At 53.4% G+C, this 26,882-nt stretch overlaps 2 protein-coding genes across 4 annotated transcripts; one reads left to right on the top strand and one right to left on the bottom strand.

The window, feature by feature from the left end:
- The first annotated feature begins 753 nt into the window (after positions 1-753).
- PTPRCAP (protein tyrosine phosphatase receptor type C associated protein) lies at positions 754-12,897 on the top strand. The gene is made up of 2 exons (XM_050956469.1): positions 754-899; positions 11,878-12,897. The coding sequence occupies exons 1-2, from the start codon at positions 897-899 to the stop codon at positions 12,466-12,468; spliced, it is 594 nt and encodes a 197-aa protein (XP_050812426.1). The 5' UTR covers positions 754-896; the 3' UTR covers positions 12,469-12,897.
- RPS6KB2 (ribosomal protein S6 kinase B2) lies at positions 9,954-20,852 on the bottom strand. Of its 3 annotated transcripts, XM_050956271.1 has the most exons (16): positions 20,748-20,852; positions 19,944-19,978; positions 19,560-19,680; positions 18,804-18,872; positions 18,565-18,712; positions 18,263-18,320; positions 17,185-17,285; positions 17,005-17,095; positions 16,712-16,802; positions 16,283-16,390; positions 15,892-15,954; positions 15,469-15,546; positions 14,888-14,995; positions 14,680-14,792; positions 14,056-14,223; positions 9,954-11,444 (listed from the first exon to the last, which is right to left on the bottom strand). In XM_050956271.1, exons 1-16 carry the CDS (start codon positions 20,817-20,819, stop codon positions 11,363-11,365), a joined length of 1,506 nt encoding a protein of 501 aa, XP_050812228.1. In that variant the 5' UTR covers positions 20,820-20,852; the 3' UTR covers positions 9,954-11,362. The 3 variants fall into 3 exon arrangements, with proteins under 3 accessions (XP_050812228.1, XP_050812226.1, XP_050812227.1); XM_050956269.1 differs by lacking the exon at positions 9,954-11,444 and having other exon boundaries at positions 13,214-14,223; XM_050956270.1 differs by lacking the exons at positions 9,954-11,444; positions 19,560-19,680 and having other exon boundaries at positions 13,214-14,223; positions 20,748-20,800.
- Positions 20,853-26,882: the final 6,030 nt, after the last annotated feature.

The following is a 26,882-nucleotide window of genomic DNA, read 5'->3' as shown; positions in this document are numbered from 1 at the left end:
TCCCTGGGCAGCTACAGTTGTTTATCCCCCTGGGCAAGTCTGTCCTGTCCCTCTCCTGGACCTGTTTAGACTAGAGGATAACAGCCTGCTACTGCTACCCGTGCCTGTTCTGTGCCCAGGGGAAGAGATGTGTGGTGGTGGTTTGACCAGCCTAGGAGGAAATGAGCATCACCTCCCAGCTTCTGTCGGTGGGCACCATCTGCCTTGCGTTTCCTCTTTTCCCCCTCCCCCCACCCATGGCAGCTGTCGGTCCGGAGAGGAGCCTGTGAGCATGAGCTGATGGGAGGGATATGGGATGATTGTGAGTAGTTGAGCCCCAACTCCCTGAGAAGTGTCCTGTGCTCCACCCAGCAATTTCCCAAAGGCAGAACCTGGAGAATACTGGGCTTCCTCTGTGCCCTGTCTTTCTGCAGCTCCACCTTCCCCACATGGGCCAGGCTGGGCTGGCAGAGGGCACAGCAGGTGAGTTGTACCCCATCCCCTGCCAGTCACTGGTTTGAATCCAGCCCTGCTTGGGTGGTGGTGGTGTGCCCCTCTACTGGCTTTTGGGAAACCCCCTTACATAAGAAGAGTTGGTTGGGCCTCAGTTCCTATGCTCTCAGCCTCAGGCACTGCCCAAATGGCTGGGATGGGCAAAGATGCCAAGGACCAAGCCCCCTTGCCCAGATCTTGGGGTGGAAGGGGGAGTTGAATGAAACCTGTGGTCTATCAGCAGTGGAGGGCTCGATGCAAATCAGGGCTGCACAGCCCTTGGCCGCTGTTGCAGCTGCTCCCCAGTGCAGCAGGCTGGATGGGCTGGGAGGAAACGCCCGCCCACGCCTGCGCGCCTCTGCTGGTCCCCGCCACTTGCACAGTCCCCCACCCTGCCGAGAGCTGCCGGCTGCCATCACCTCGCAATGGTAAGGACCCTCTCTGGGGGCTGAACCCCCACCACCACCCCCAGGGTAGGAGGGGGGAAAACTCCAGGGGAGATGAGGTTAATGGGCTTCTTCCCCTGGCTCTGCCTCACCTGCTAGGCCAGGTATGTTTGGAGGGAAACTAGGCAGGGGGTTGGTTTCAAGCCAGGAATGGCCTGGGGGGGGAGGGTAGAGATGGGCACCCCCCACAAACACACCAACCACCTGGAAACTCAACAGGAGCAGGGACTGGCCTGGGTCTGTGTTGTCTTTGGGGCAGGAGGCTGGAGCTGGAACTCTAGGGCAGTGGGTTGGAGTATGGGGTATCCTAACTCCTCCCCCATACCTGCCCAGGCCCTGCTCCCAAGGTCTGGCTCTCAGCCCAGTTTGTCCCCTCTTCCCCCATCTAGGTGAAGGGACCATGTACCTGGAGGGGGAGGAGGGGGCTTGCCTTTGCTGTGCCTCAATTTCCCCTCTGTTAAATGGGAAGGAGATCCATTCCTGGGTCTGTGGAGGAAAGAGCTGTGTAATGGCCATTTCTGCCCCTGCCATTTTCCCTGTGCCTCACCACAGCACGGGCTGCTCTGCTAACACCAGCAGGCTCCCTTCAAACCCACTGCTCCCTCCCCTCCCCTGCTCTCTGGTCTGCTCCTCTTCTCCCTCCCCCGGCTCCCTATTAACTGTCCCTCCCATATGGGAGCTGCTGCTAGCCCTCGTGAGCTGCTCTGGAAGTGGGGCGAGGGGACTGTAATCCCTAGCCCTTAAATATGAGGGGATGGTGCCTGTGCTTGTGTTGTGCTCCCCAGCTTTGACTAGAGATGTGCAGTCTCTATGCTGAGGGGGGTGTTAGTTGGAGCACCTTGCCAGGCTGTGATATATGTCATGTTCCTGGGGTACCCTGAGCCCTGCTCCCCCTCCTCCTTTCAATGCATGTGTGCCTGGGGTGCATGAAGGCACCAGTCTGCCTGGTTTCAGTGCTGAGTTCTGCAGTAGTTGGGCAAAGGGTGTCTTGGCCTGGGGTCTGGCCACTCTGCGGTGCCATAGATGCTTCAAGGGAATGGGCCAGGTGGGGAGATAACAGCCCAAGTATAGTTGAGCGGTGGCACAGCAGCCAGGGAGGCAGCTCCTAGTCGCTGTCCTAAAAAGAAGCTGTTGGCCTGATGCCCAGCAAGAGCTGACCTGAGAGCAGCGAGCACCAGCCCGGGGGTCCTGGGGCATTGCTCGGAAGGCAACTAGTTGGTTGCATGGCAGAGAGGTGGATACCTTGGCGCTTCTGCTCCTGGTTGGCTGAAGTTTAGTCTCTCCCTGCCCAGGAAGAGCACGAGCCAGCACGGGACACTCTGCTCTTCAGGCCATTTCCGGTCCATGGGCTGTAAAGACTCATTTCTCAGCAGCCCAGCCCAGCCCACCTCCTCCCCTCAGCCCCCTGTGCCCCCAGCGCTGTGATGAGTTAGTGCCAGTGCTGTCCCTGTCTCTCGGGCTGGCCGCATACTTATTCTACTTGGCCCAGCAAAGGACTGAGCCACTTAAGACAGGCCAGAGCCCCAGCCAGAGTCACCTGCCCTGCTGAAGACAGGGCTGCTGTCCACTGACAGCAGAAGCAGAGCTGGGCAAAGATCAATTGCCCCCTCTGCCAAAGTTCCTGCTAGCCCAGCCCTTGTCTCCCCCCATGCACAAGGCAGCTGCCCAGGAGGGAGCTGGAGGCAGAGACGGGCTGGGGCATGGGGGCAATCCAAGTTAAGGTGATAAAGCTGCATTAGAGAGAGGCCTTCTGAACTGTCAAGTGTTACAACAGACCCCCTGCAGCCCATTCTGCCCCTACTGGGCAGCCCCCACCTCCTCTTCTGGCCTCCACCTCCCAGCCCTCAATGTTAGGGGCTCCTGGGTCTGCCCTGAGGCAGCTGCCCTCCCATCCCAAGCAGCTCAGCTTTTGGCCCTGCTCCCTCCCAGCCAGCTGGAATCTCCTGCCTCTCTGGGCACTGGCCAAGGCCCTATGGGGCTGTCTGAGTCCCAGTGGCTGGCAGTGCAGTGGGCTTGGGGGCCACGGGAACTCAGCAGAGAAGCTGCTAGGTGAGGGACACCATCCAATCCCACCAGGCCTCCCAGCACCTGCACTGTTGGGCACCCCCCACGCCCAGCACGGGTCAGGAGGAGAGCGGGCAGTTACAGCCTCTCAAAGGCAGGTCTGAGGAGGAGCCATTAACTACACACACACACCCCCCCTCCCCTCACTCTTCCCTACTGCTCCATTACACTACAATAAGCTCTCCCAAGGGTAAATGCCTGCAAGCAGCAGGGGAACTATATCAACCCTCCACATGAGCAGCTCAGACTAAACGTACACCCCAATGCCACAAAGCCAGTCGAGGGCCAGATGAGCAGCCCCATGGCAAAACAGCAGAGTCAAGGAGGTGTCAGCAGCAAAAAGGCATCCTTTATGTCAAATCATAGTGAGGCTAATAGGAACAAGCAAAATGTTAAGTGTGAAAGTGTAGCTAGGCTGGCCAAAAATTGAGCCACAGCTTGCTAAAGAAGCAAAAAATAACAGCATGCATTTTTTTGAAGTACATCAGAAGCAGGAAGCCTGCAAAATAGTGAGGAGATGACACAGGTGCTAAAGGAGAACTCAAGGAAGACAAGGCCATTGCAGAGAAGCTAAATGAATTCTTTGCATTGGCCTTCACTGCAGAGGATGTGAGGGAGATTGCTCCATCCTGCCCTGAGAGCTAGCCTTTTGGGGGGAAAATCTGAATCACAGAATATCAGGGTTGGAAGGGACCTCAGGAGGTTGTCTAGTCCAACCTACTGCTCAAAGCAGGACCAATCCTGAGACAGATTTTTGCCCCAGATCCTGAAATGGGCCCCTCAAAGATTGAGCTCACAACCTTGGGTTTAGCAGGCTAGTGCGCAAACCACTGAGCTATCCCTCCTACGCTGAAGTACTATCCCAAATTGATGTGTCAGTAGAAAAGGCTTTGGAACAAATTGGTAAATTAAACAGTAATATGTCCCCAGGACTGGATCTTATTCACCCAAGAGTTCTGAAGGAACTCAAATATAAAACTGCACAACTACTAACTGTGGTATTGCGCAAATCAGCCTCTGTAGCAGATGACTGGAGGATAGGTAATGTAAAACCGATTTTTAAAAAGGGTTACAGAGGCAATCCTGGCAATTACTGGCCAGTAAGCCTAACTTCAGTATCGGGTAAATAGGTTGAATTTGTGGTAAAGAATAAAATTATCCGACACATAGATGAACACTGTATGTTGGGATAGAGTCAACACAGCTTTTGTAAAGGGAAATCATGCCTCAGCAATCTATTATAATTCTTTGAGGGTGTCAACAAACACGGTGACAAGGGTGATCCAATGGATGTTGTGTACTTGGCCTTTCAGAAAATCTTTGACAAAGTCCCTTCACCAAAGGCTCCTAAGCAAACCAAGCACTCATGGGATAAGAGGGAAGGTCTGCTCATGGATCAGTAACTGATTAAAAGACATGAAACAGAGGGTAGGAATAAATGGTCCATTTCAGAATGAGGCAAGGTAAATAGAGGGGTCCCCTAGGGATCTGTATTGGAACCAGTGCTGTTGAACGTATTTATAAATGACCAGAAAAAGAAAGTGAATGGTGAGGTGGCAAAATCTGCGGATGATACAAAATTATTTGAGATAGTTAAGTCCAAAGCAAATCGTGCAGAGTTACAAAGATATCTCACAAAGCTGGGTAGTGATTTGGCAACAAAATGGCAGATGAACTTGAATGTTGCTAAGTGCAAAGTAACGCACACTGGAAAAAAAATAACTCCAACTAGACATACAAAATGATGGGGAATAAATTCACTGTTACCATTCAAAAATGATCTTGGCGTCATTGTGGACAATTCTTGGAAAACATCTGCTCAATGCTAGCACTGTTAGCAAAAAGGCTAATAGTGTTAGGAGAAATTAGGAAAAGGATAGATATTAAGACCAAAAATACTGTAATTACTAAATAAATCCATGGTACTCCCACAAATCTCAGAGCTGATATGGCTGAACTGCAAAAAGTTCAGAGAAGGTCAACAAAGATGATGGAGGGTCTGGAACAGCTTCCGTACTAGGAAAGACTAAAAAGTTGGGGGCTGTTCTGCTTAGAAAAGAGATAACTAAGAGGGGATATAATAGAGGTCTAGAAAATGAATGATGTGGAGAAAGTGACTAGAAAAATGTTATTTACCCTTTCCTACAATACAAGAACCAGGGGTCACCCAATTAAATTAATAGACAGTAGGCTTAAAACAAACAAAAGGAAGCACTTCTTCTGACAATGCATCTGTGGAATTCATTGCCAGGGGATGTTGTGAAGGCGAAATGTATAACTAGGTTTAAAAAAAAGAAATAAGTTCATGGAGAATAGGTCCATCAATGGCTATTAGCCAAAAGGGTCAGGGACACACATCCCCATGCTCTGGGTGTCCCTAAACCTCTGACTGCCAGAAGCTGGGACTGGGCAATGGAATGGCTCACTGGATAATTTTTCTGTTCTGTTCAGTCCCTCTGAAGCATCTGGCCCTGGCCACTGTTGACTGACAGGATACTAGGATAGATGGACCATGGCCTGACCCACTATGGCAGCTCTTTATGTTCCTATTCCTTGCTTCTCAGAGCCCTCTGGCAACATGGGTGACCCTTTGCCCGCTGGCAAGGCCCTGCCGTCTGTCTGGCTGCAGTTCTGGGAAGGGCTGCTCTCTCGGGCAAGGACAAGTGAGACCCCAGCTCTGCAGTGGTCAGTGCTCTGGCCTGCTGCTCCAGGGAGCCAGGCTCAGCTCACACTAAGAGCCCAGGATTGCTGCGCTGGGCCCAGTACCAGCCCAGAGGGCTGAAGCTCGGAACAAGTGGGGCTGGGCCCTGCAGCTGCTGCCAGCTGCAAAGCCACCTCTCTCTCACTACTGCTGTCACCTGCCTGACCGCAGCTTCCTGTTACCCTTGTCAGCCTGATGAGACCTGCACCCCCAGGAGACACCCACACAGGCCACGTAGCATGTGATACACGCCACCCACCACCCTCCCCTACCCCCCAGACACACACACAGCAGGGTGGAGAAACCACACCAGAAAAGACTCACAGAACCCCTCCCCCAACACACACGGCCTGGCAACTGCCTGCGAGGGGCATGGGACCCAACAATGCACCAGCCCGACCTGCACCCATTGCCTGAGGACAGGAGGGTAAGGCACCCCATACACTCACACAGCCTGCCTAACTCCCTACCCAGTGCCAACCCACAGCCCCCTGCACCCAACTCTGACCTCCCCCTCAACCCTGCCTAATGCCCCCACTACCTCCGTGCCAACCAAAGTTCCCTGTAAGCTACATGGCCGCAAAGCAGCCTATTTAGCACCACACAGGCACCCAGGGAACCCCACACTGGGATCTGCCGTGGCTGAGGGAGGGGCACCTCTCCCCCGGCCCCAACTCAGCCCTGGACCTGCCATGGCTGGGAGAAGGGCGGTCTGAACCTGCAACAGCTGGGGTGCCCCTCCTGCAGCCCTGGACCTAGCCCTGGCCCAGACCTGCCATGGCTGGGGCACCCCTTCCCTGGCCCCTACTCAGACCCAGACCTGCCGCAGCCAGGAAGGGGCTCCCCTTCTCGGCCCGAACCCAATGCCTGGTCTGAACCTGCCACGGGCCAGGAAGGGGTGCCTCTCCTCACTAGCCCAAGTGCTGCTGTGGGGGAGAGAGATTGCTGAGCAGAGTCCTCTCTCCCCACCATAGCCCCAGAGCACGCTTCTCCACCTGAGACACCTCATCTCTGGCTCCACCCTAGAGCCCTCACCCCAACCCTCTGCCCCAGCCCTGAATTCCCTTCCACACTCAGAACCCCTCAGCCCCACCCCCACCACATGAATTTTGTTATGTGCACCAATATGGAAGTGATGTTTTAGGTAAAATATAAAACAGATTTATTTACTACAGAAAGATAGATTTAAGTGATTATAAGTAGCAGGCATAGAGATTAAAGTTGGGTACACAAGAAATAAAAAAATCTCACAGTCCAAATTCTACAGACTTAACAAGATTTGAATCTAGCAGTTTCTCACCCCACTGGATGTTTCAGGCAGTTTACAGTTTTTATTACATGAGGGAATTTGATTCCCAGCCTGGGACCAATCTCCCCCATACAAAGACTTTGCTTTCCAAACGAGCTTCCAGGTGTTGAGATGGGGGAGGACAGAGGCCAGGTGGTGATGTCATCGACCCTCACTTAGACTTTCTCTCCAGGTGCTAGAAAGATCCTGGCTGCAACATTAGGTTAGGCAGCCCCCGATTGCATACGTGCCCTCTCTGAGGAGGCTCTGGGAGAGTGACTTCTTCTTGATGGGCCATTAACTCCTGTCTGGCTGGGCCTGATTTAAATCTGTCTCACTAGGTACTGCTTTGATACCACTGAAAGGCTGGCTGTGGGCATGTCCCGCTTACCACATATTTCAGTACCAAACATATAGCAATGCTTTATGTGCCATGACAGTACAGACAATCCAACCAAACAGCAATGTTCAATGGCTCAAGACTTTATAAATGATATCTCACAAGGCATACTTTGTAAAAAAACATATCACAATCACATCACAGTGGCGAATATGGGGATCCAAGGTGCTACTTTGAGATACAGAGTGTCACACCTCCCCCTACTGCAAGAGTGTTAATCCCTAAAGCAGAGACAGTGTGGCCATGGTCCTCTTTAGGTTTTGACAATATAATGCCCACGTGTTGCTAAACATTGTAGTATTACCCACATGAGCTCTTGCAAAGTTCAGTGTACCTCCTGATACTTTGTGGATCTGTCCAGTGATCTCAAAAGTCAGCAAGCGTGCCTTCTCTGGGTTGCTAGAAAGCATCTATTTACATCTTTGCAGCATTGTTAGCCCTTCTGCTTCTCCCTTTGGTGTTAGCTCAATGTAGATATTAATGTGTTCTATAGCATAGATATTTTGGCATTTAGCTATTAAAGAGATAAGGTGCTGGGTCTCAGTTTCCCCTTCCATGTAGCAGAACAGGTTTATTATGGTTTCTCTGCTGTGACAAGCTCTAAGTCCGTTTACAGGTAGGAGCTGAAATGCAGCACTGCCACAGAGCTTCTTAACACATGGTTTGATCTTATTTACCACTCCGAGCATGTTCAAAAGCTTTCCCAAAAATCATGCATCAGGCTTACCCTCAGCCCCAAATTCTTCTTTGCAAGGTTTAACATTAGCATTAAAAATTTTATCAGGAGGTCTGAGTAGCACCAAACCCTTTACCACACATGCGTGTTTGTCATACCATGTTCTCTATTTAGACAGTCTGGTTTGTTCAACACCCATTGTGTCTTTCAACTCCTTCCTGAACCTTAGCATGTGTTCAGTTCCTAGCTTTTCTTTCCCTTCAGTGTGGGTTCTCAATCCATTCATATCTTTAGGGCTTTGGTACTCCACAATCTAGTGAGATTAAGGGGATTCTGCATTTTGGCTGGTCCTGTGTAGAGCTGTCTCCCAATCCCAGTATGTCCATATGCAAGAAATCCATCTCCCCTTTTGGGAGCTTCCTCACCCTCCTTTTTTAGAGGTTCATGATTTGTGTCTCTAGGTTACAAGTGCTTGCTCTTTAGTCAGACACACCTTTTTTCGGCAGCTCTCTGTCAGCTGCTTTGTGTGTCTTACCAGCTCTCCTCTGCCAGCTGAGTGATTTGCATGCTCACAGACCACCATTGCCTGGAAGCTTCCTGGACTCAGCTTCTTGGCTGTTACAGGCATGGGAGCTGCATCTTGACTGGACTTTTCACAATCATATAAAGATGAGTGTCCTAAAAACCTGGGACCTGGACTGAAGTACCTCCATCACCCCTTTCCCTGAGAAATTAGCTACGTGACTGGTACCCTCCAAAAGGTCACACAGTCCCTTCTTTGAACCTAAGTTACAGGCGGCACGCATGGGTGTACGGATGCTGAATCAGTCACTCAGTCCTGGGCATCCTCTCCCAAGTGACCAGTGAGATATCCATGTGCTCCCACTATTCTTTTTCCATTTTCCTTCTCTGGGGTCCCCTCTAGGACACATCTCTCTAAGCTCTCTAGAGCAAAAATCTACCCCTTGTTTAGCTGCAAAGAGCTCACAGCTAACAGCTGAAATAGTTTTCTCAGTGCCAGGCACTCCACCCCTCTCTCTTCCTGAAGAGGTGCTGCCTTCAGCTGTGGTGCAGGAGTTGGTCTCCATCTCCCCTCCCACACACACCCACCCACCCACCTGGAATAATATTACTTCCCTTTGCTGCAGAGGAATCAAAGAGATTTTTCTCCCTTTCCCTCAGCAGTTTCTGGGACTTTACCCTTTCCCTCTGGGGTCTCAGCAAAATATTCTTTCTTGCTGCAGGCTACAATAGAGCTATACAGAAAAAATAATTCCCAATAAACATATCAATGGGGATATCGTCCACTACTCCCACCTTTAAATCACTTTCTAACCTATTGGTTTCACTGTGCATTATGGCCAAAGGCACACAAATCTGGAAACCTACTAATAAAAGCTCTGCCATCTGTCCTGGCAATGTGTCACCTTCTTGAATTAGATTCTACCTAACCACAGAAATCTCTGCACCTGTATCTTCCCATCCTAAATTTTCCCTGCCATTAATTTTGACAACCTTTATGAGTTCTATGTCTGCTTCTTCAGAGGCTAATCCCACAAAACCAATATAAGAAGAGTCAGGTGCGTTAGAGGATCCCGTACAGAGGACAGCAGCATTAACATGGGCTACTTGTTGCCCTCTTCCTCCCAGCATAGGGCATTTACTTCTCAGGTGATAGTAATTCCACTGATGATAGCACCTTTTGGGCTCTTCTATTTTCACAGGAGGTTTGGGATGGGGATTAGTGGAATGGTTTTGGGGTGGTAAGTGCCCAGCCTCCCTCTTTCTTCCCAGGGCAAAACGGGATTCTCCTTTCCCACCACGGTTTAACCCCCGCACACCACCCCCTTACTCTCAATAGATGCCTGGGTCTGCTCAAAGCCATCAGGTAGAGATACCATCTCATCTACAGTTTTTACATTTTTATTCCATAGACACCGTTTTACATCATCTTTATATACTGAGTAACAAGGTCAAACATTTGTTCAAAACTTTGAACACCTTTCTCCCTCACTCATTTTCCCATTAGATCTTTCATCCTGTTTACATATACCCCATTACTCATATCAGCATTGTTCTTAAAATTTCTAAATGTCACCCTCTGTGTTTCAGGGGTAATCTAAAATAATTTCAAACAGGGTTTTTTTTTAATTTACAGTAACCTAAAGCATCCTGAATTGGCATTCCATTGGAGTATATTAAGATCTTTACCAGCTAACTTTGCAATTAGGCTGGGGACTTTCTTGTCATCAGGAATCACATGAGCTGCACACAGCCTCTCAAACGTAGTAAAATATTCTGATATCACCCATCTCATGTGCAGGACATAAATGCTCCTGGCTGTGGATTTCTGGAGAGATAGCAATCAGTGGGGTGAGATGGTTCTGATATTGCTTTTCTAGTAAGTCCATTTGGTGTTTTCACTCTCTCTCCTTCCTCAGCCTCCTTGGGTTTCAGCTCTTATAGTCACTTGATGTGCTTTTTCCTCTCTCCTTTAGCTCTGGTTCTTTCATTTTCGCTGATGCTCAGTTTCTCTCTTTTTCTGCTACCTGCAGTCCGTACAGCTTTAACCTGGTAACTGTGTTACTCACTCATTCTTATGCCTTTCTCTTCCTATTTCCCTTTCCCAAAATATGCAAACAAAAAATAATAAACTTGCAATTCTTACACTGGTGTAGAGATTTTAAGTGGCCTGCCTCAGTGCAGTCAAGAAAATTACAAATCTCAGTCAGAACAAGCTGTGCATTTCATCCTGCTCATTGTGCCACTGAGACAGTATTCCTGGGGTACAACCTGGAACTTTGGGACCACTGTGCCCCCTTAACTCTATAACCTAGGTTGTTTCTCACAGTCACAAGCAGCAAACTTCTCCAGCTACTGTGATCAGCCAACGGCACATGGAGACCTACATCTAGCTAAATTGCATGAATGCTAAGTCACTCATGAATTGTACAAATCACTCTAGACCTCAGCTTGCACCCCTGAAATACAGCATCTTACAAGCTCAAGACTTCCTTGCACAGTGCAAGCCCATTAATTAGTTTGCCACTCCAAAGAAAGGATAGCAGATATGCACCAGCCCTTGTTAACCTGAGATTTCCCCAGCACTTCAACCGAAAACAGTTTTAGGACAAAACTAAAACAATTTATTTACTATAGAAAGATAAGATTTAAGTGATTATAAGCAGGCATAGATATCAAAGTTAGTTATGTAAGAAATAAAAAAACTCGCAGTCTAAATTCTACAGACTAAAGCAAGATTTGAATCAAGCAGTTTCTCACCCCACTGGATGTTTCAGGCAGTTTATGGTTCTTATTACACTGGAGGAATTTGCTTCCCAGCCTGGGACCAATCTCCCCATTTCAAAGACTTTGCTTTCCCAATGATCTTCCAGGTGCTGACTTGGGGGAGGAGAGAGGCCAAGTGGTGATGCCATCAACCCTCAGTGGCCTGATGTAAATCTGTATTGTCTGTTGCTCCTATGTTACCACTGAAAGGCTGACTGTGCGCATGTCCCCCTTACCACATATTTCAGTACCAAACATATAGCAATACTTCATAACTTCACACGCCATGATAGTACAGACAATCCAACCGAATGGCAATGTTCAATGGAACAATGATACCTCGCAAGGTGTACTTTGCACAAAACATATCACAATCATAGCCCAGTGGTGAATATGAGGTCCAGGGTGCTGTCTTACAGCAGCACAAAGCGATTGTATTGAGCACAGGGAAGGGGTATCTATGCAGTGCCAAGGTCCTTGGCATGTCCACAAGCCTGGCACATCTGCAGTCATTAACCTCATCCCCTTTCCCTCCTCCCCCAGCACTCTGCCATCTGTGCCCCACGGAGCCTGCTCTCTGCAGGGCTGGCACTCCTGGTGCTTCCGGGAGCCGTGCTGGGCTCAGACTCCAACCCAGACAGCAACTCTGTGGCTGTGGTCTTCCTGGTCTTCCTGCTCCTGCTGCTGCTCCTGGTGCTGGCCCTGGCCTGGCGCAAGCTGAGCCATGATTCAGATGGCAGGTATCACCCACGCCACCTGTGCCAGCCACAACACCTGCTAGCAGCCCTGGCCAGGTGCTGGCGTGAGCTGCGAGGGCAGGTGCCCCCTGAGAGGCAATGGCAAGGCAAGGACAACGAGGATGAGGACGATGACGAGGAGGACGAGGAGACCCTTCAGCGGGATGAGGAGGAAGGTGGAGGAGGGCAGGAGCAGCAGAGCGAGGAGGAGGGCGCTGCTGTGCCAGAGGGGACCCCGCCCCGCGATGCCCCTGAGGGAGCCCTAGAAGAGGGAGGGAAGGCAGAGGGTGCCAGCGCCGGAGGCCTGCTCAGTGACCTGCACTCGTTCTCCGGGACAGCTGCCTGGGAGGACAGCGCCGCAGAAGGAGGCAGCCGCCAGCATGTCACTGCCCTCTAGGAGAGCTGAGGGAAGGATACAGACTGTGGGAGAACTGCAGCCACCCACTTGCTGACTGGGGAGCAACTGCAACTGCTCCCAGCCCCCCTACAAGGAGGTGGGATGAACTGCTCCCCACACCCCACCCCTCCCTGCAGAGCTCTTCACCCCTCGCCATGGGGCTGCAATGGCCCCTCCTGCACCCCACTTCTCCCCACCACCCCCCTCACACCAGGAGAGACAGCCCAAGCAGAGCAGGGAGCGCCCCGTCTCCCCTAGACTCTGCACTGACTCCAGCACTCCTCCTCCCTCCCCACCTGCACCAGGATATAGGGTGTGACACCACGGCACGAGGGCGTGGCTCCACTGCCACTGAGGAGCTGCTGATTGGCCCACAGGCAGCGCTACAGGCACCAATAAAGGGGCAGCATTGCTCATAACCTGCCACAATCTGCAGTTTCATTTACCCCAGAGGGGAATGCTGGGGGTAGGGCTGCATGGAAGGGGCAGAACTCACTGTGAACCACACTCCTGGAAGAGGAAGGGAGGGTGACCCCAGCCTTCTGGCCTCAAGGAAGGCTTGTCAGGCCCCCCTGCCCTACAACATGGTGGGAGTAGTGTATGAGGCTTCCCCATTGGACAATCTCCCCAACTGGCTGCCCACCAGCTGGAGTGACACCCCTCCCCCAAACACCATGGAGCAGCTGGCAAGGGGGTGGTGGCAAACTACCTCCTCTCTCCCAGCAACAAGAAGGGGGGACCACAGCACAGCCATACCCGGGCTTTAACTGGCACAGACCTGCCACAGAGAGGGGCTGTCTGCCCCCCACACATCACAAGGTGACACAGCATACAGCAAACAAGCCAGCAACCCTCCCACTCAGAGAAGGCAGAGCGTGGTCACCTCCCTAATACTCAGTACCCCCACTGTCTCCCCCCACACCATGCCTCTCCAGGCTCTGCCCCCCCCAGACTTCCAGGGCTCTGAGCCCCGCCTCCTCACCCCAGCACCCTAACCCCTACCATATACCCTGAACAATGGCCTTCTTCACACAGGCCTCTCAGCCATGCTCTGCTCCCTCCTCAACACACACTGACCCCCTCGACAATGCCCCTGCCACGCTCTGCTCTCCTCTCGCGCTGACACACACACACCCTGCCGTGCTCAGCCCCTTGAACCCGAAACATGATCTCGCGCTGACAGACGCGCACACACACACACACACACACACACACCCCACCATGCTCAGCCCCTTGAACCCGAAACATGATTTGTAGCAATAAAAACAGAGCACCAAGGAAGGGTTAAAAGTCCCATGGGTGGGAGCTGCAGCCTGGGGGCCATGGGGCCACTCAGAACATGCCGAGCACCCCCTGCCCTCCCCAGCCGGGGCTGCCCCACCCGCTGTAATTGCAGCCCTGACAAAGCATCTCCTCCTGAGTCCATCCAGGCTGGGAACCCCGACAACCCCCAGCCTCACTCAGCTGTCAGGGGGCTATGTCCATCCCATGGGTCACCGACAGGCTAGGCACCTCCACGGGGAGCCTCCCACCGGCCCAAGCTGAGTCTCCTGCCCAGGCAGGGGCACCATGCCTGCCTCAAGCTACCTTGCCACCCGGCCCCGGCCCCCCTTCTGCTTCTTGGTGCCTGTCGGCGTCTTGATGGGCAGGGGGGCCGTGCCCTCTGGTTGGGGCGGCAGCAGCGGCAGCCCTAGCTCCATCGGCTCCACCGCCAGGCTGGGCTTGAAGGCCTCGAAGGGAGAGAACTTCAACGGGCTGAAAGCAATAAGGGAACTGGGAGTGAGACCCCCATAGAAAGAGAGTGAGCCGGCCCCATCCCAACCCCCGTAGGGGGCCAGGCCTGGAAACCCTGCAATCAATAGCCCCAAGCCTTGGTACTCAACTCCCCCAAACCCCAATCCACAGCCCCCATCCCAACCCCTCCACGGGAACCCTGTTAACAACCCCACACCTTGGCACTGCCTCCTTGCCCACCCAGCTCCACAGCTCCACATGGCAATACCATACAGAGAGACGGGTATCTACTGTTGGGAAATCCCAGGAAGGGAATGCTAGAGCCACTGCCCCCTAGAGGGGAAAAGCCTCATATCCCACTCCCCATGCCCGAGTCAACCAGTTCCTCCTAGCCTAGTGCTGGATCAGAGCCAGTGCCTAGAGGGGAAAGGAGCCATGCCTGTTGGTCACCTCCTTTGGAGGTGCCCCTAGCCGTACCTGACTGGCGTTCTGGGGCTGCTATTGAGGCGGCGAGGGGAGCGCACCTTTGGCTGGAAGGAGAAGCCCTCCTTAATGCTCTCCAGCACCGACGGGGCCACATACGTGAAGCCCTGCAGAGAGCACAGAGGTCAGAGCAGCAGGGATGCCATAGTGCAAGCTCCACCGCCTCCCAGCTATGACAGCACCCCCTTCTGGGAGTCCTTACCAAGAAGGCCTGGTTGGCACTCTCACTAATGGAAGCGTCGTCAGGGCTGTCCACGGGCGTCTGACGAGTGAAGCGGATGTCAAACTGGCTGACATCATCATCCGATTGCTGCAGGGCAGGAGAGAGTGGGACAAGGAGGGTCATTCCAGAACAGGAGGGGCAGTTTGGCATCAGCGCCATCCACCAGCAGGGGAGGATGGCAACCAGGCTTGCCACATAAAGGATCTGGCTTCGGATTTTCCATCCAGATTTTCCTCTCCCAAGGGGCTGGGAGCTGCAGGGCCCCATGGGGGCTGAGCGCCTTGCACAGCTTTCCTGGACATCTGGGTCCCATTCTCCAACACTGTGTCAGTAGGACTGGGCTGCAAGGAGCCCTAGGTGCAAGTGCTCTGCACTGCCACCTGGGGGAGGGTGCTGGGAGCTGCAAGGCCCCCTAGGAGTGTGAGACATCTATTGCCACGTGGGAGAGAGCAAGGCAGGCCTGTTCTGAGCTCAGCCCAGGCTGGGCTGGGCAAGGCACGCAGGGAGCAATGGGCTAGCTCTCTCCTGCCATTGGGGGGTGGCTGGGGGCAGGGTAGTACCAGGCAAGGCCTGAAGGGTGGGTCCAGCTTGCGCGCCAGCAGTTCATCCCAGTTGACTTGGCGGAAAAATGGCTGCTTCTGTAGGAACAGATACGTAGGCAGGAGGTCAGAAACCCAGCAGCTGCTCCCTCCTCCCCCGTTGCCCAGCTCAGGCCTGTGCCCTCTCCTGGGCTCCCCATGCAGACGCCCTGTGGTGGGGGGGAGTCCTGAGCCCAGGAAGGCTATGGCAAGGCTGGGCACGAGACTGTGCCCATGTGGAGAGGAGGCTCCGCCCCCAACCCAGAGCCATGGAAGGGAGACGCCTCCTGCCACTGACTCCAGTGTACCCATGGGTGCAGCTAGGGGAGAAAATCCCCTCTTCAGAGTACTGAATACTGCCCCTCCCCCACCTCCAGAGGGCACCCTCCCACGCCACCTACCTACCTGCACATCAGCTGCATCGCCCGTCCCACCCCCAATCCTTTGGCTGGGGTTTCTCTTGAGGAACTGAAAAGAGAATGGAGTCAGGGGGCCCTCAGGAAACACAGCCTGACGGACATGGGACGGAGGGTTCCCCCCTGCCCCTATCCTGATTCCACATCTAGTGGCAGCCATTTTAGTGAGACCCACACAAAACCCATATTCAAGATCATGCCCTGCTGGTTCTGGAGCTGATGGATCAGCAACTTTGAGGAGCGGAAGTGAAGGAAATGGCAACAGTGTTAGACAGCAGCAGGGGCTGGTAACCTACTGGGGGGAGTGGCACCTCCTTGCACAGGTCAGGAGCGTGAGACGGTATCCTAGTTTGGGGAGGGGGGGCGCCTGCAAGCAGTACCTTCTTGAGTAGATCCCGGGCATCAGGGGTCAGGTAAGGTGGCAGCACCAACTTTCCCTTGAGGATCTTGTCGATGGTTTTCTTCCGGTTCTCAGCCGTGAAGGGCGGCTGCAAAGGAAGCACAGAGGGGGCTGAGCATGGGGATGGAGCAGGGGGTGAGCTCCAGCAAAAAGGGGATCCAGGGGTAAGTGGCGGCCATGCTGGGAGAGAGGCATGGCTCAGCATCGGGGGAAGGGGCACTGAACCTGGCGCAGAACAAGGGTCTGGGCTGGGGCAGAGGGTGCGGAGTGAGGGACCGTGCTGGTGTGAGGGAAGGTGCCATTTGACAGAGCGACAGACAGGCCCAGTACTATACCTGGGGAAAGGGAAAACACTCAGCCTGTGGCTCCGGCCCCCCACCCCCACGTTAACAGCATGAGCAGGACTTGCCGATCCAGTGAGCATGTCGTACATCAAGGCCCCGAGGCTCCACCAGTCCACGGCCCGGTTGTGTCCACTCCGCATCAGGATCTCTGGAGCCCTAGGGACAGCACAGACACCCTGAGCTGCTGGGCCAGCCACTGACCACCCCAAGGCCCTCCAGGGGAGCAGCATGAGGGGAGAGGGGATGTCTCGGGGGCCAGGTCGCATGGGGGAGCAGTGCGAGGGGAGATGGGTGTCTCTGGGGCCAGATCCCACAGGCAAGCAGTGTGAGGGGAGGTGGGTGTCTCTGGTGCACCTACATGTACTCAATGGTCCCACAGAAGGTGTGGGTGACGGCTCCCTCATGGATCGACTCCTTGCACAGTCCGAAGTCCGTCAGCTTGATGTGTCCTGAGGAAGACAAGACTCCACGGGTCAGACCTCCTGAGCCAGGGCTCTCTGCACCCCACATCGAACCCTGCTGCCCCTGGGCTCCATACCTTGGCTGTTCAACATGATGTTCTCCGGCTTCAAGTCCCGGTAGATGATGCCGTTGCAGTGCAGGTGGCCCAGGGCCAGAGTGATCTCGCTCAGGTAGAAGCTGTGGCACAAGCAGGAACGAAGCAGTCAGTACCACTGACACTCGAAGCTCATGGGGGCACTGCTCCCTAATGTGCCAGCCATGCAGCTCCCCCGGCGGGAGCCGCAGCTGATATGCCCGATCAAACCAGTGGGATGGCTCCCACCATGTCAGAGAACTGGACACTGCCCAGGGGCTACAGTCAGGCCCTGGGAAATGCTGGTGGCCACCCCTATGGCACAAGAAGCTCTTCACCACTCACAGCCCAGTACGGCCCCCCTCTCCCAGGCTGGCTGGGCCCCAGCTGGCATTCCTCTCTGCCTTCCTGTGCCCTCCCTCCTGCTTAGCTCTGCACCTGTGCGGCCCAGTTCCTCTCCCCCATACCTGCCTCCCCCTTGCTGGGACCCCTGCCCCCCACCCCCCGTCCCACCACTATTCTCCCTTGCTGGGACCCCCATGCTCCCCCCAGACCCCCACTACCTCCTCCCAGCCCTTGCTTGTCTCCACCTGGAGGAGACTGGCTGCCATTCGAACCAGTGGTGACCAACACTGTGTAACCAAGGGCTATGGTCTTGACCATGGCGTCAATAGGTCACAGTGAGCCCCGGGCTGCCCTTGGCAGTGTGCACAACATGGGATGCGAAGCTGTGCCAGTTATTATGTATTCCAACCTGCCCCCATTCCCTGCTGCACACAAGCCCCCGCCTCCCTCAGGTCCTGGCACCAGCCGGTTAGCTCTGCCTTGGTGCTCTGGCACAGGGGCACCGTCTGGTTTTAAATACAGCTCTGCACTCGGCAACAGCTCAGTGATCCCTCTGAAGAGCCCCGCTCTGTGGTGTGTTGCACAGTGGGAGCAGGTCCTTTCCACACAGACTTTGGTCAACTTAGCAAGGGTGAGACGGGCACTGGGCTGGAGATTGGGAGCCTACAAAAACAATCACAACACAGCAGGAGCGGGGATGGGGGATAGTGTGCTCCCAGCTACTCCAGTCACTGACCATGCTGTGTCCTCCAGGAAAATGCCCTCACGCTCCAGCTGCATGAAGAGCTCACCACCTGCAAACCCAAAACAAAGAGGTACCTGAGCTCCCCACACAGGTCCTGGCTCCTGCCCCACTCCCAGAGAGGTCATGAGGGTAGAGAGGGGCCAGCCCTGGTCAGATTGCAGGCCGACAGCACTATACAGTCTCTGACAACACTGTTCTCACATAGGTCACTCACATGCAGCCTGGTCTCTCCCCCAACCCTTGCCAGGGCCGAACCCTCCCAAGCCACCCCCAGCCTCAGCCCTGCCCTGTACCACTCAAGCACTCGAGGATGAGGTAGAGCTTGCCACCCGTCTGGAAAGCATAGATCAGGTCCACGATGAAGGGGTGTTTGATAGCCTCCAGGATGTTCCTCTCAGCCTTAGTGTGAGCCGTGTCCTTGGCGTTGCAGGCAATTTTGGCCTGGGGGGAGGCAGACAAAGAGAAGGGCATTAGGGTGCCAGCAGAAGGCAGCTCCGAGCTCAGCAGCAGGAAGGGTTGGCCAGCTAGTTACCTTCTTCAGGACTTTCATGGCAAAGATCTTCCCAGCATTGGTCCCCTGCACCTTCCGTACCTGGAACACCTGCGAGGGAAGAGAGGGATCTTTAGGGCAGGCAGTTGTACAGCTAGCTCCACAGTGCCGTGCCAACGGCAGGCAGGCAGCTTCCTCCGGCAACTCAGGGGACCATCTGGGAGAAGATGCCCCGATGGAAACATGACAGGATTCAGAAATGCAGCCATGGGGCCTCATGGGAGTTGTAGCTCAGTGGCCTTATGCAGCCCCTTTATAAGCCAAGCTCCCCAACCACACTTCATTTCCCATGATGCACTGGGGCCAAGGGAGAGTCACTTGGCGCCACCTGTCCTCCACAAAAATTGAGTTCATGGTGCATCCTGGCAGAGGTAGTCCAGCTAAGGAACCAGGTCCACAGAGGAGAACAGGAAGCATCTGAACTATACTACCCATGTGGCACTACAATGGCATGTCAGAATTTAAATTTCTGACCAGTTCCCTCCACGAAACAAGTTTTCCCCCATATAGAGCCCTAGAGCAGACCCTCGCAAGGGTCCCAATCCCTCCCTCCCACCCTGCTTGTTCTCTTCCATAGAGGTTTCTGGCTAGCAGGGGTCCAGGAGAGAAATAGGGGTGAGTCAGTCCCACAGTGGCATCCCCCAGTAGAGAGAGATGGAGTAGTAGGGACATGTGAGGCACACACCCTTGCCCCCCGCAGCTAGCGCCATCAGTCCCATGCACCTGGCCCTTCCCTACCTTGCCATAGCCACCCTTGCCTAGGACACGCAGCAGTTCGAAACAGTGGGGCCCAATGCGCTCAGGGCCATTGTTGACGCTGCTCTCTGAGATCTCGATCTCCTCATAGTGCCCCACCGGCCTGAAGGAGATGGGCAGAGACGTGAGCAGGGAGCACATGCTGGAGATGCCGTAGGAAACAGGGAGGAAGAGCCACCCAGGGAGAGGGCATACTGGGCCAGTGAACAGCTGGGGGAAAGCCCCTGGGAATAGGGCAGGTTCTGGCTCCTGAGTGCCAGCTCCTTCCACCCAGGGAGGCTGGTTCGATTCATCAGCTCCCCAAAGAAAGAATGACATTTGTCCAAAGCCCCTGCACCCACCCAGCCCCTTCCCTAGGCTACTTACTCCAGGCCATTCCCCCGCAGCTCCAAATCCATCTCCTAGGACAGAGGAGGGGAAATCAGACACACACACCCTGACAACCCCCACAAGGACAAGGGGTCACAGGAGTTAGGGGCAGTCTGCCAAGTGCACAGGGGCTAGTGGCACCAGAACTAGAATCAGGCACTTGGAGTCTAAGGGGGCACCAGGGCTAGGAGCAGATAGCCAGGGGTTGGCCATGGGGCAGAGAGGTGAGACGTGTACCAGGGCTAGGAGCAGACTGCCAGACAGTGCCAATGGGGTGGGCGGCACCAGTTTTCAGGTCTGGCTTCTAGAAGGTGCCAAGCTGTGGCATAGCAAGGGGACAGGGAGATGACAGCCTCCCCAGGGGCAGGGTGAGGTGCTGGTTTCGCTGGGGCGTCATTAGTCACCGGTAACAAGGATGCTCCGGGATCAGGGTGCAGTCACCTTCCAAGGACATTGCTCATCATGCTGTCCAGAGTCACAGACTGTGGGGAGGTGGGACAAGACGTAGGGGGCCGAGTTGCTCGCGCCCCATCCTTGGGGGGAGGTGGTGGAAGAAAATCACATGCTACCCAGACACTGGGGGCAAGTGCAGAGGGAGATCTTAAGGGGCGGGGGGGGCAGGTGCAGGACGGCTGGGGACTCTGCAGGGGGGCAGGGAGCAGGGTTGAGAGGCAGATTAGGGTGCCGGGCGGCAGAGGTTCAGGCAGGGGATACAGGGGGGCCCTGGAGGACCAAGTTGGGGGCCAGTCAGGGGCCCTGGGGGGTCCCGGGTCCGTGGCTCTGTCCACCCCGCGCTCTCACCGCCCCCAGCTCGGGCTCGTCCCCGTCGCTCCCCTCCTCGGTCTCCAGGTCGATGTCGAACACCCCGGCCATGGCGGCGGCGGCCCCGGGTGCCCCCGGCTGGGCCCCGCCTCCTCTGTCCTAGCGCCGCGTTAAAGCCCCGCGCCCGCCACCGCCCCGGGCCCCGGGCGCAGCGTGATGACGCCACCAAGGTTTCTGGGAGCTGTAGTCCTGGCTCGCTGAAGGACGCGGAAAGGGAAGAGGCGCGGCGCGGCGCGGGGGCCGCTGGGAAACACGCCGCCGGGGCGGAGTGTGCGTAGCTCTGGGCTTAGGCCTGGGCGCTGCTCTCCCCGGACAGTTCCCTGCGCCTTCCCCGCGGCTCCCGCACCTAGCGGTGCCTCTTCCCGTCCCTGGGCGGGGCTCGCTCCGTATTCCTGCGCCGCTCAGAGCCCGCCCGCCCCACGTGCCCGGGGCCCTGTAGCGCGGGCTGGAGTAACTTTCCTGGGGGCCTGGGGGTTGGGGGCAGGGGATTGGAGTGGGGGGGGGGCAGCTCTAGTTGGGGGTGGGGCCAGGGATGCGTCAGAGGGGTTGGGTGTGGCAAGCGGTTTGAAGTGAGGGCTCTGGGAGGGAGCTCAGGGCCGGGACAGGAGCCTGGGGTGCAAGTGGGGGTGAGGGCTCTGGGAGGGAGTTTGGGTGCAGGAGGGAGCTCAGGGCTGGGATAGGAGCCTGGGGTGGGGGTGAGGGTTCTGGGAGGGAGCTCAGGGCTGGGACAGGAGCCTGGGGTGCGGGTGAGGGCTCTGGGAGGGAGTTTGGGTGCAGGAGGGGGCTCAGGGCTGGGACAGGAGGCTGGGGTGGGGGTGAGGGCTCTGAGAGGGAGTTTGGGTACAGGAGGGGGCTCAAGGCTGGGGTGGGGGTGAGGGCTCTGGGAGGGAGTTTGGGTGCAGGAGGGGGCTCAGCTGGGACAGGAGGCTGGGGTGGGTGAGGGCTCTGGGAGGGAGTTTGGGTGCAGGAGGGGGCTCAGGGCTGGGACAGGAGGCTGGGATGCTGCTGAGGATGAGGGCTCTGGGAGGGAGTTTGGGTGTGGGAGGGGGCTCAGGGCTGGGGTAGGGGAGTTGAGCTCTAGGGTGCAGGCTCTGACCAGGAGGAACTCATCTCGAGCAGCTCCTGGTTGGTGGCACAGCAGGATCCCTGCCTGCCTTGGCTCCATGCTGCTCTGCTCCCCGAGGTGGCTGGCATGTCTGCTCTGCATGGTGCACAGTTACTGTGGCCAATGGGAGCTGTGGAGCTGGCACTTGGGCTGGGGGCAGCACAGAGAGATTCTCTGAATGCCCCTCACCTAGGGGCTGCAGGGGCACATGGGCAAGCCAGCGCTGATGGCCCCTGCCTCAGGGTCGGGGGGTGCCGAAGCTGGGGGACTGATGTGCAGCCTCCAGCGCGGAGGCTTGCCACAGTCTGGGTGAAAAGAAGCCACTTACCTCATCCTGGCTTGTGGCGCTCCCCCTTAGCCTGAGGCTTTGGGCTGCAGCCCCTACATTAATCCGGTCTTGCCTGTAACAAAAACAGATGCCCTGGGTTCCAATGCTGTGAGGCTTTGCTGGCCTGCCTATCTAGCCCAGCAAAAGCCAGGGCCCCCAGGTGACTGAGCAAGGGGTAACTGATGTTCCCCACGGTACAATCTGGGTCTGAATAGCTCTGCCCTCTCAACTCTCCAACCTGGGGTGCTTCACTGTGAGAACAACCACTCCCCGTCTGCTCACGCACAGTCTCACTCCCTGCTGCATTATCTGAGAGCTTCTAGCCAGCCGCTCCTGAATTATGTTACAGAGCAACACCAGTAAATTCCTAGTCCCAGATTTGTGCATCTTCTACTGTCCAGCTCTTTCCTTCTGGGCACTACAAGCTCATAGAAAGTCTCATTTCATTCATTGAAAATGATATGCACAAACCCTTTTATCTCAAATGGAGTTTCCCAAACCATTCAAACACATGCTGGTTTAGATAAAACAATAAAGCAAGTTTATTAACTACAGGAAGATAGATTAATGATAAGTGATGAGGCATAAAAGTAAGAACTGGTTACAAAGCAATAAAAAGTAAAATGCAAACTAATGTGTAACTTAACAAGCAAAGTGAATTTAAAGCAAAAGATTTCCCTCACCATATGCTTACAGTAGTCTGGCTGGATTCCCTCAGCCCTCCCCCAGTTCAATGTTGCTTCTTTTGTCTTTTAAACATTATTGATAGAGATGAGGGGAGAGAGGTGATTTGAGGCCTCTGTTCCTCATTTTTATATCTTTTCCTCCTCTATGAGAATCATCTCCAGCTGGGGTTCAGGGACAGCCAGTCTGTCAAGATGTAAATTTTTCACTCACACCTTTCTTCCTACCAAAGAATGGCTGATTTAGGTGAAAGTCCATTTGATTGTGTATCACATATCATTATATGTGAAGTTATGAAGTTTTGCTCTTGTGTGTGGTACTGAAATATGTTGTGACTTGGGAGATGCCCACAGACAGCCTTTCAGTGGCAACAAAGGAGCAACTAGTAAGGCAGATTTACATCAGAATCAGCCAGACAGGTGTTGATGACTCCTTAGAGAGAGTATGTATGCAATGGGGGCTGCTTAGCCCTCAAGTCACAGCCCGGATCTGTCTACCCCTGGAAAGAAAGTCTAAATGAGGGTTGATGACATCACTGCTTGGCCATTCTGCTCCCCAGTGGAATCATAGGACTGGGAGGGATCTTGAGAGGTCATCTAGTCCAGTCCCCTGCACTTATTGCAGGACTAAGTATTATCTAGACCATCCCTGATAGGTGTTTGTCTAACCTGCTCTTAAAAATCTCCAATGGTGTGACAAATGGGGTGGGGAGGGACGGTTGGACACCCAGCCAGCCAGTTAGCTGCAGAATCCCTGTTAGTAGCTATTCTCTACTTGCTTTACCTATAAAAGTAAAAAAAAGCCCACAGGGAAAAGGAAGGGAGTGGGCACTTGACCAAAAGGGCCAATGGGAGGGCTAGAACTTTTTAAAATTGGGAAAAATCTTCCCTTTGTCTGTCTGTTGTTGCTGTCTTGGGAGAGGAGATACAGAGCAGCAGTGCGGTAAGAAGCTTGCGCCAGGTATGAAAAAGCATCAGATCATACCTAGAATTACTCATTTGAAACCCCAGATATGTAAGTAGATCAGGAATGTCTAGGAAGATGCGATTAGGTTTCTCTCTTTTATTTCTGTAAGGCTTGTGGACTCCTTTGTGCTAACCCCCAAATGCTTTTGTTTTGCTGGTAGCCATTAAGCTGGACCTCAAGAAAACCATTCTTGATGCTTAATTATTATATTTCCTCTTTTTAAATCTAGCAATAGCCTAAGTTCCAGATGTATTTTCTTTCTTTTTGTTTTTAATAAAATTTACCTTTTTAAAGAAGAGGACTGGGTTATTGCACCCTAAGAGGTTTGTGCATATGTTGTGTAATTAGCTGGTGGAAAGCTGATTTCCTTTGTTTTCTTTCTCAGATCTTCCCCAGGGTGTGTGTGTGAAAGGGCTTGAGGGTACCCCACAGGGAGGAATGCCTTCCTGGGTTCAAAGGGTTTCGTTGTTGTTTTTGTATTTGGGCGATGGCAGCATCTACCATCCAAGGTCAGAGAGAAACTGTAACCTTTGGCATTTAATACAAGCCTGGTGTGGCCACTATTAATTTTTAGAATCCTTGCGGGCCCCCACCTTCTGCACTCGAAGTGCCAGAGTGAGGAATCTGGAGATCCCACTGTCATAAACAGATAGCTAAGGGTTAATGTCTCTTTCACCTGAAGCACCTGACCAGAGGACCAATCAGGAAACCGGATTTTTTCAACTTTGGGTGGAGGGAATTGAGTGTCTAAGGTCTTTGTTTTCTGGCTGCCTGCTTGCTCTGAGCTTTGGAGAAGTAGTTCTATTTTCTAGTCTTCTGTTTCCAAGTGTAAGGACAAAGAGATCAGATAGTAAGTTATATGGTTTCTTTTCTTTGGTATTTGCATGAATATAAGTGCTGGAGTGCTTTGATTTGTATTCTTTTTGAATAAGGCTGTTTATTCAATATTCTTTTAAGCAATTGACCCTGTGTTGTATCATCTAATACAGAGAGAACATTTGTACTTATTTTTTCTTTCTTTTTATATAAAGCTTTCTTTTAAGACCTGTTGGAGTTTTTCTTTACTTCAGGGAAATTGAGTCTGTACTCACCAGGGAATTGGTGGGAGGAAGAAATCAAGGGGAGATTTGTGTGTTGGATTGTTAGCCTGACTTTGCATTCCCTCTGGGGGAATAGGAAAGTACTTTTTGTTTCCAGGATTGGGAACAGAGAGGGAGATTCACTCTGTTTGGATTCACAGAGCTTGTGTCTGTGTATCTCTCCAGGAGCACCTGGAGGGGGGAAGGGAAAAAGGATTATTTCCCTTTGTTGTGAGACTCAAGGGATTTGGGTCTTGGGGTCCCCAGGGAAGGTTTTTCAGGGGGACCAGAGTGCCCCAAACCACTCTAATTTTTTGGGTGGTGGCAGCAGGTACCAGGTCCAAGCTGGTAACTAAGCTTGGAGGTTTTCATGCTAACCCCCATATTTTGGACGCTAAGGTCCAAATCTGGGACTAAGGTTATTACATGGTGGCAGAGGTGGGATATAGACAGAATCCAGAAGCCAGTAGGAATATTATATTTTTCTTTTCTCTGCTAAGGGCTTTTTAGCAGAGAGAAACAGTTGGTTTTAAAAGGGAACCAGAGAGAATTTTTTTTTTCTGCTCTCTCTGGCAGTTTGTGGCTTGCATGTTAAGCGAGAAGCCATTAAGAGGCTGTTGAGCGTCTTTTGTCATGCAATAGCCCTCCCATTAGGAGGCAAGTAACAGCACTTATATGCATGCAAATAAAGTGGTTTTTCTGGTTTCCTTTCATTGAACATTAGCTAGAGAGAGAAAAGGAAAAAAGCACTGTTGCTAGGCAGACTTCAGGAGGCAACAGAACCTGCAGTTCAGAAGATAAACACCGGAGGGCACCCCAACACAAGAAAACAGGAACCATGACTTCTAAGGCAAAAATTGGCGCCGAAGAACAAATCAAAGAAGCTGAACACAGGCGACAGATGGAGATGAAAGAAAAGGAAGAAAGCATGAAACTGGCAGCCTTCCAAAGAGAACAGGCAGCCCAAGAGGCAGCACACAAAAGAAAACTAGAAGAAGAAGAGATAGCCTACCGAAGGAAACAAGCAGAAGAAGAGTTGGCCCACCACCGAGAAATGGAAAAACACCAAAAAGAAATGGAAAAACACCAAAAAGAAATGGAAAAAACAACAAAAAGAGAATGAAGAGAAGGAAAAACAGAGAAAACATGAACTGGAGTTGGTAAAAGCTGGGCTGCATGTGCCAGCCAACCCTAACAACCCGGCGCCAAATATTGCTCCACAGCACAGGAAATTTCCCACCTACAAGGCAGGTGATGACACCGAGGCCTTCTTGGAAAATTTTGAAAGAGCCTGTCTTGGGTACAGCATTCCCGAAGACCAGTACATGGTAGAATTGAGGTCACAGCTCAGTGGACCTTTAGCAGAGGTGGCAGCTGAAATGCCTAAGCACCAAATGAATGACTATAAACTTTTTCTAACCAAGGCCAGATACAGGATGGGGATAACCCCAGATCATGCCTGTCGGCGCTTCAGAACCCAAAAGTGGAAACCAGAGGTGTCATTTCCCAAACACGCCTACTACATTGCAAAAAACTATGAGGCCTGGCTAACAGGAAACAACATTCAAACCTTGGAAGAACTGAACCTCCTCATACAAATGGAGCAGTTCTTGGATGGTGTTCCTGAAGACATCACGCGGTACATACAAGATGGAAACCCCAAGAATATCGCTGAGGCGGGGGAGATTGGAGCCAAATGGATGGAACTGGCAGAAAGCAAGAAAGCTACTGTCAAGGGGAACGATTACCCCAGGGGGCACACAGACCATAAACCCTACAACCGAGGACAGCCAAAGACCCCACATACCACCCAAGTAAAGCCACAGATACCCTACCCTTCAACCTCACCAGTCTCCAGTAACTCACCTCGGCCCAGTGACCCATCAGATGGAAGATGCTTTAAGTGTAATGAACTGGGACATATCAAGGCCAAGTGTCCCAAGAACACCATG

This window comes from Gopherus flavomarginatus, chromosome 5, assembly GCF_025201925.1.
Source record: "Gopherus flavomarginatus isolate rGopFla2 chromosome 5, rGopFla2.mat.asm, whole genome shotgun sequence".
NCBI classification, from domain to species: Eukaryota; Metazoa; Chordata; order Testudines; family Testudinidae; genus Gopherus; species Gopherus flavomarginatus.
Note: the sequence above shows the minus strand (reverse complement) of the source record. Positions and strands in the feature narration are given on the sequence as shown.